At 35.9% G+C, this 9,177-nt stretch overlaps 1 protein-coding gene across 1 annotated transcript in view; it reads right to left on the bottom strand.

Annotated features, from left to right (window-relative positions):
- Nucleotides 1–8,843: 8,843 nt before the first annotated feature.
- The window catches only part of PLK4 (polo like kinase 4), a 50,434-nt gene continuing 50,100 nt past the window's right edge, over nucleotides 8,844–9,177 (bottom strand). The window contains exon 16 of the mRNA XM_007953835.2: nucleotides 8,844–8,946. Coding sequence (XP_007952026.1) covers nucleotides 8,844–8,946 — 103 coding nt within the window. The remainder of the gene's footprint in view (nucleotides 8,947–9,177) is intronic.

Genomic DNA, 9,177 nt, shown 5'->3' with positions numbered 1-9,177 from the left:
GAAGGAAGGTTGGGCAATCTACTTCCATAGTGATACTGCGTCGGAAACCCACGGAGGGGTCGCTATGAGTCGGGTCTGACTCAGTGGCACATAACAACAGTTCATATAAAGGAGCTCTGTTGGTGATGTGGTTAAAGCATTGAGCTACTTACCAAAAGGTTGGCAGTTCAACCACTCCACAGGAAAAAGATGAGGCAATCTGCTTCCATAAAGATTTACAGCCTTGGAAATCCTATGATGTATTTCTACCTTGTCCTACTAAGGTCATTATGAGCCAAAATTGACTGGAGTTTTGGTTTAGTTCATGTAAAAATTTTCTCTTACATAAAGTCAAATCATTTTTTTATTTGAACAGGAAAATAAAAATACTTACCTGCATCTGTTCAAGAACTGAGAAGAAAGTTTGGGTACCATTTTTAATTATTGTAGACTTATTTGTAACTTCATGTCTATTTTATATTGTAAATGTACATATAATGATAAATAATATTACAGATATGTATATTAAGCCTTAGAACTTTATTTGCTGGTACTTAAAATTTTTTTTTTAATCTGTTCATTCTTTTAACACGTATTTAAGGGGCACTCATTATGTGCCAGTCACTATGTAATTTGGGGTAACAGAACAATAAACATAAATAAAAATTTACTAGAAGAACTAGATGGTGCCTCCCTACCACTGCTGACCACTCTGAAAAGGATAACAATGGGAGGTCCCATAGAGTGGGAGAGAAATGTGGAACAAAACTCAACATTATATTAAAAAAGATCAGGCTTACCAGTCTGATAGAGACTGGTGGAGCCTTGAAGACTGTGGCCCTTAGACACCCTTTAAGCCTGGAACTGAACTCACCCCCATGGCTCAACTTTCACCCAAAGGATCGGCCTATAAGGTGAACAGTAACACCAAGGAAGTACGCATTCTTTAGAACAGTCAACCATATGAGATGAAAAAGACTCAGGCATAAAGCTCATAAGGCAGGAAGGCATAGGGGAGAAGGAAAAAAGGGAAGAGTAAACGAAGGAAGTAGAAGAATGCTGTTACATTGTAGGAATTGAAATCGGTGTCACAAAATGTATATGAATCATTGAATGGAAAACCAATTTGCTCTGTAAACATTCACCCAAATCACAATGAAAAAAAAAGTAAGTGAAAATATTGCTAGCAGAGATCAGAAAATAAGGAATTTTTTAAAAATTTCAGAATGAAGAACAAATTAGAAGTAACACAAGAGTGAATAAAACAAGGGAAATAAAGAGTGAATAAAATACACAGAGATGAAGAGAATAAAATGATTCCAGGAAAACTGATAATAGAAACTAGGCACAGATAATTGAACATATATATAATAGGAGTCTTTGAAGAAAAAAATGAGAACAGAATTCTAAAAACTATGAAACAAGTTCACCAAAAGACTTAAGTTTACGTATGGAAAAGGTATACCATAAACTATAGGAAATTGACCCAGAATGGTCTACACCAACACATATTGTAGTGAAAATACTGGATTAAAATATAACTGGGTATCCAGGCAAAATGACTATTTTAAAAGTTGGACTTCCTGATTCATGATGACTACATTTACTCATGCCAGAAGTCAATGTAATAATATACTTAAGATATTCAAAGGCAGACAATATGAGCGAAGTATTTTGTACACAGCCAAGCTGACCTTCCAAGTACAAAGTCAAAAGACAGACTGTTATTGTGGTAGTTAAGGCTGTGTGTCAACTTGGCTGGGCCTGGTTGAGTGGCCGGGCAGCTGGTGGTAGTTATTCCCCATGATGAGACTGGCAATCAACTCCATGGTGGGATCTACCACAAGCCAAGTAGCTGCCTTTGGGATGTAGGTTGCTTCCTGTATATAAGGAGAAGCCTTGGGAGTGGTCTCTAGCCTATGGCATGCTTGGACCCTGAATGTAGCTGTGTCATTGTTTAGCAGCCTGCCATGCTTTGCCGATCTTGGACTTTGGATGGACTTGAATTAGTGGCCTGCCATGTTTGGTAACATTGGGACTGTGGCTTTTTACTTGTCAACCTTGGGTTTGTCAGCCTCAGCAGCCAGCAGCTGTCTGAGTGAGGAAAAGCCTCCAACTTCGATGGGCCAGGAGTAGGAGGCAAAGCTGAAGCCCAAGGTTAAGGGGCTTTCACCCAGCCCCTATGGCCTGGCATTTTGAACTCACTTTGTATAAATAACTCTGACTTAAAGCCTCCAAACTGTAAAAGAATAAACTCTTCTTTGTTAAAGCCATCCCATCTGTGGTATAGTCTTGTCAGAGCAGCACTAGGTAACCAGGACAGTTATGAAAGAATCCAAGGGATATTGTTTCCATAAGCCCTTAATAGGAATCCACTATGAACAAGTTTCAAACAACCAAGATAACAAAGGAAGCTTCATCATAAGGACTGGTAATAGGCATATCACCTGTGGAACTAAGAAACTATGGGAATAGGGTGGAAGAATAATATATAATAGTAATATGTTCTGATGAGGTAGATATTAAAACAAGTCCAAGGATGCCAAAATATGACCTTGAGTTTATCCCACCTGAATTTAGAGACCACGTAAAGAATAGATTTAATGCATTGAACATCAATGACTGAAGACCAGATGAGTTATGGGAGGATATCAAAAACATCATCCATGAAGAAAGTAAAAGGTCATTAAAAAGGAAAGGAAGAAAAGATCAAAACAGATGTTAAAAGACTCTGAAACTTGCACTTGAACAGAAGTAGCTAAAGCAAGTGGAAGAAATGCTGAAATAAAGAGCTGAACAGAACATTTCAAAGGGTGGTTTGAGAAGACAAAGTATTATGAAATGTGCAAAGATCTGGAATTAGAAAACCAAAAGAGAAGAACACACTCAGCATTTCTTCAGCTGAAACAACTTCAAAATCTCCAGCTGCAACACTGAAGGCTTCTTTGGGGAAATTTTTGAATGACGCAAGAAGCCTAAAAAGAAGATGGGAGGAATACATAGTTACTGTGCCAAAAAACTTGGGTGACATTCAATCATTTCAGGAGGTAGCATATGATCAAGAGCTGATGGTATTGAAGGAACAAGTCCAAACTGTGCTGAATGCTTAAGTGAAAAGGCTCCAGGAATTGATAGAATACCCACCCAGTGAGATGTTCCAACAAATGGATACAGCGCTGGAGGCACTCATTGGTTTTTGCCAATGAATTTGGAAGATAGCTACCTGGCCAACTGACTGGAAGAGACCCATGTTTATGCCCATTCCAAAGAAAGATGATCGAATAGAATGCAGAAATTATTGAACAACATCAACAAGCAAGTAAAATTTAAGTTCAAAAATGGTTGCAGCAGTACATCTATAGGGAAATGCCAGACATTCAGGCCAGATTCAGAAGAGGGCATGGAACAAAGGATTATCATTGCTGATGTCAGATGGATCGGATCCTGCCTGAAAGCAAATACCAGAAAGATGTTTACCTGTGTTTCACTGCAAAGGCTTTTGACTGTGTGGATCATAACAAATTATAGATAACATTGTGAAGAATGGGAATTCCAGAACACTTAATTGTGCTCATGAGGAACCTTCCCATAGACCAAAGGCAATCTTTCAAACAGAATGAAGGGATACTGCATGGTTTAAAATTAGGAAAAATGTGCATTAGGGTTGTTTCCTTTCACCATACTTATTCACTCTGTGTTCTGAGCAAATAATTGAGAAGCTGTACTATATGAAGAAGAATGTGGCATCAGGATTGAAAGAAGAGTCATTAACAACCTGTGATACACAGATGACACAACCTTGTTTGCTAAAAGTGAAGATGACTTGAAGCACTTACTGATGAAAATTAAAGATTACAGTCTACAGTATGGATTACATTTCAACATAAAGAAAATGAAAATCCCCACAAGTGACCAATAAGCAGCATCATGATAAATGAAGATCGAAGTTGTCAAAGATTTCATATTACTTGGTTCCACAATCAAAACTCACAGAAGCAGCAGTCAAGAAATCAGACGACATATTACAAATCTGCTGCAAAAGACCTCTTTCAAGTGCTGAAGAGCAAAGATGTCTCTTTGAAGACTAAGGTGCGCCTAACCCAAGTCATGGTATTTTCAGTCACCTCATATGCATATGAAAACTGGACAATGAATAAGGAACACCAACAAAAGTTGATGCTTTTGAGTTGTGTTGGTGAAGAATACTAAAAGTACTGAGGACTGCCAGAAGAACTAACATCTGTCCTCAAAGAAGTATAGCCAGAATGCTCCTTGGAAGCGAGAATAGCCAGACTTCATCTCACCTACTTTCATTATGCTGTCAGAAAGGACCTGGTGAAGGATGTTATGAGGTTCAGCAAAAAAGGGGAAGACTCTCAACGAGATGGACAGTGGCTGCAATGATGGCTCACATACAGTGAGGATTGTGAGGCTGGCACAGGACTGGGCAGTGTGTCCTTCTGTTGTACATGGGGTGGCTGTGAGTCAGAGCCAACTCCATGGCACCTAACAACAACTACAACATATATATATACACATAAAATTATGTATAAGGCGCTCATGTGGTATATGGTTAAGCTCTCAGCTGTTAAGTGAGAGGTTGGTTGTTTAAACCCACTCTGTGGCTCTGCAGAAGACCTGCAATTTGCTCCCATAAAGATTACAGCCTTGGAGACCCAATGAGACAGTTCTACTCTGTCTCATGGGGTTGCTATGAGTTTAAATTGAGTCCAGAGCACTTAACAACATGTGTGTGTGTGGTATGCATGTATGTGTGTGTGTATATGTATAAATATATATATAAAGAACACATTTTAGAAGGTAATCTAGAGGAATCTCTTAACTGTAGGCAGGTAAAGAAGTACTATAGACGAAAAAAAACTAGTCGTAAAGGTGAAGACTGAAAGTTAGGAACTTCTGTTCCTCTAAAGGCACCATTAAAGAGTAAAATGACAAGCCTAAAACAGTACATATTTGCAACATGTATCACTGTACAAAAGATACTGTCTTAGTCATCTAGTGCTGCTATAACAGAAATATCACAAATGGATGGTCTTAAACAGAAATTTATTTTCTTACAGTTTTGGAGGCTAGATGTCTGAATTCAGGGTGCTGACTCTAAAGGAAGTGTTCTATCAACTCTGGAGGAAGGTCCTTGTCTCTTCACTTTCCACTTCCTGTTTTCTTGGAGATCTCCATGTGTTTTGGCACCTATCTTACCCCTTCTCTCCTCTGCTTGCTTAGTCTCTTTTATATCTCAAAAGGGATTGCCTTAAGATACACCCTACACTAATTTTGCCTCATCGAGACAACAAAGACAACCTATTCCCAAATGTGATTATAACCACAAGTACAAAGGTTAGGATTTGTAACACAAAATCTTGGAGGATAATTCAGTCCGTAACAGATACATACTCAGAAAGCTTAAAATCACTAAGAAAAAGCCAGAGAAAAATAAGCAAAAGTCACCAATGAGCATGTCACAAAAGTATAGCGAAGGGTTCAATGAACGCATAAAAAGATTTCAACCTCTTTAGTAATGAGGGAAATGCAAATTAAAAATATGATAATAAAATATTCCGCATGCCAGACTGGCAAACAATTTAAAAGACCATAATACTATATAATATTGGTGAGCACGTGGAATATCAACTCTTATATACACAAGGTAGATGTGTAAAAACTTAGATAAGTAGTAATGTTCAAAATATGCAAATTCTAAAATCCAGCAAATTCACTTATGAATAAAACCTCAAACTTGTATGTATGTGCCCAGAACATGTTAACAGCACTATGGTTTCTAACAGCCAAAGCCCATCACATCAACAGAATAATGTTGTTGTTATATTCATACCCTCGAATTACTACAGAGTAACCAATCCCGACAGTGAAAGAAAATCAACAAAGCCTAATTATCTGATGTGTTCGAGCACACAAAGTAACTCTAGAAAACCCAAAAGTTGTTAAAAAAAAATTTAATTCCAGTATATCACAAATAGCTTAACTGTGAATATTTTTATGATCATAACAATGTAAACACTGAATATTGATAAACTGTTATCAAACCCCTCTGCAAAGAAAGATTAGTAGAGGGAATAAAAAGGATTAAAGGAAACTCATCCTGGAAGAAGGCAGGAAAACAAGAAAACAAAGTGCAGTAAATAGAAAGCACAAAATAAGTTGGCAGAAATAAATTCAGTAAGACTGTAATTACAAACAGTAAAATAGATCAGTAAGGACAATAAATGTAAAGACATCATACTACAAGGGTTATTGTTATTCTATGCCATGGAGTCAATTCCAACTTGACAGAGTTGAACTGGGACCGAGTAGAACTGGCCTCTATGGTTTCCAACACTATAACCTTTACAGGAGCAGATTGCTAAAATCTTCTCTCATGGAGCCACTGAGTTCAAAGGCCAACCTTTCGGGTAGCAGCTGAGTGCTTAACCACTGTGCCACCTAACAGATTAAACCAGGTTAATAGACAGATTTAAAAAACAAATTTCAGCTATTTTAAGAAATGTATCTCCACATAAAGAGCAAAAGAGATGATAAAAGATGCCTCTAGATGTCACAGCCTTCAAAATTTAGCTAGAAATTACTTTGTTAATTATTTCTATTTTTTTTATTGTGATTTGGGTGGAAAGTTTACAGAGCAAATTGGTTTTCTACTCAACAACTCATGGACATTTTGTGACACTGATTGCAACCCCCACAATGTAACAGCACTCTTCTCACTTCTTCCCTGTGTTTACCATTTCCCTTTATTCTTCTTTCCTATCCCATCCTGACTGCTGAGCTTTATCCCTGGGCAAATGCCCTTTTGATCTTACAGTTGATTGTTTTAATGAGTGCATACTTTCCTGAAATTATTGTTCACATTATGGGCCTATGTTTTGCTCAAAGTTGAGCCATGGAGGTGAATTCAGTTTCAGGCTTGAAAGGTATCTAAGGCCCACAGTCTCAGGGGTTCCACCAGTCTCTATCAGACCAGTAAGCCTGGTCTTTATGATTTTGAATTCTGTTCCACGTTTTTCTCCCACTCTATCTCAGACTAATTATTTCTATTTTTAAAGGGATATTTTTATTTCTGATATTATTTTTCTTTAAAAGAAGAGATGACATAGTTTTCTTCCTCAGAGTTGGATAAAAATACCAGTTGCTGTCAAGCCAACTCTGACTCATGGCAACCATACTGTGTCAGAGTAGAACTATACTCCATAGGATTTTCAGTGATTGATTTTTCAGGTAACACCAAGCCTTTCTTCCCAAGCACCTCTGGGTGGACTTGAACCTACTACCTTTTGACTGGGTTAACAGTTGAGCATGTTTACACCACCCAGGGACACCAAAGTTGTATTACCAATGTGTTAAGATGTATTATTCAAATATATACTGTCAAATTACTTTCACATTTACCATTTACATTCTAATTCCATAGTATATGAGAATTCTCTGCGGGCATTATTATTTTTATTTTATTTATTTATTATTTTTTACCAATCTTTTTAATAAAAGGAAATTATTTTCTTGCTTTAATTTTACATTTTCCCAAATAGTAGTAAGATTGAGCATATTTCCTTTTTATTGACCATACAGATTTTCTCCTTTGTGAATACCTGCTCATTTCTTTTGCCAATTTTTCTATTGAGTTGTTTTAAGTATTTTAAATTAATTCTTCAATTTATGTTGCAAATATTATTTTTCCTTTCATTGCCTTAGGTAAAAACCTCCAAAACAATGCTAAATAATTGTGACACTGGGTATTGCTGTTTACTTAATGAAAACAGCTTCATTATTCTCCTCATTATAAAAATCAGCAGGAAATATTAAACAGTCTTTAACATATTTAAGTAGTTTCATTCTATTGCTATTTTACTTAAGAGTTTTTTATTAGGAACAATGGTCCCACTATCAATTATCTTTTCTTCATGTTAATTAATTAACTGCATTAAGGTCTTCACTGTTATAATGTATAAACCACAAAACTCACTGCCGTCGAATTGATCCTGACTCACAGCAACCCCCTCTTTGGGTTTCTGAGGCAGTATCTCTACGGAAGTAGATTGCCCAGTCTTCCATCCGAAGAGTGGCTAATGGGTTTGAACCACCAGCCTTCTAGTTAGCAGTCAAATGCCTTAGGCATTCTGCCACCAGAGCTCCCATAATGTAATAATGTATAAATATCATTAAACATATAGATATTTCCAGATAAGGGTAGAAAAAACCATTTACCGTTTGCAAAATTAATTTTTTAAATTTAATTGCACCTCCTATACACACAGGCAATAAAATATAAAAATGACTTTATTAGTAACTTACTTTAAAAATGAATTAAATCAAAGTAAAGATAAAGTAAATTATCACTGCATTTATTTTTTTATAAAATGCATTTGCAGAAATGTTTCATCAGAAACTGTTGCTACAAAAATAAATATAAAACAAATATACATTTTTACATGTTACTTGTAACATAAATACATATTATTTACATGTTCAAAAATTTAAAAACTCCAGCATGTTTTGTCCATGATTCTCAACATGTTTGAGAAGTAGGGAAAACCATAAACCACAAATATACCATACACCATTTATATTTCTGCATTTAAAAGACTGTTCAATGTAAATAAATGAACATAGTAAGTTTAGAGGGATGTTCTTAGAGCAAAGCTAGGTTTCCAATCTATTTTACCCTGGGACCCCTACACTTTATAAGTGTCGAAGGTATTCATTCTGTTTTGTTGATTCAAATAACATCTATTATGGTAGAAAGGCTTTCTGATATTATTAAATAAAAAGTCACTTTACTTGAAAGCCAACAAAGTTATTTATTAAACTTATATGTCTAAAAGGAGTTTTAATCAATGAAAACTAGGACTTGGACTAGAAAACATCAAAAGAATGGAAGACAGACACTGTAATTTCTGTTTGATGTATTCTGGTAGTTTTTCATTTTCTCCATACCTAAGTAAAGCAAAAGAAAATTTATAAACAATTTAATCACTTGTTTCTCATGAAAGTTCCAAAAGGTACATTATATTGTTCAGTAATTCTTCAAAGAGATACTTCATAAAAATTATAAAAAATACTAGGATATCTAAATCAAATAAAGCATACGCAGTTTGTTAAAATACACCAATTTCCACATGCATTTAAAAAATATAAGGAAAATTATATCCAAAAACTTGTCCTGGC

Source organism: Orycteropus afer, unplaced genomic scaffold (genome assembly GCF_000298275.1).
Source record: "Orycteropus afer afer isolate SDZICR_OR568_19922 unplaced genomic scaffold, OryAfe1.0 scaffold00418, whole genome shotgun sequence".
Classification (NCBI taxonomy): Eukaryota; Metazoa; Chordata; class Mammalia; order Tubulidentata; family Orycteropodidae; genus Orycteropus; species Orycteropus afer.
The sequence above is the reverse complement of the archived record's forward strand: the minus strand, read 5'-3'. Positions and strand labels throughout refer to the sequence as shown.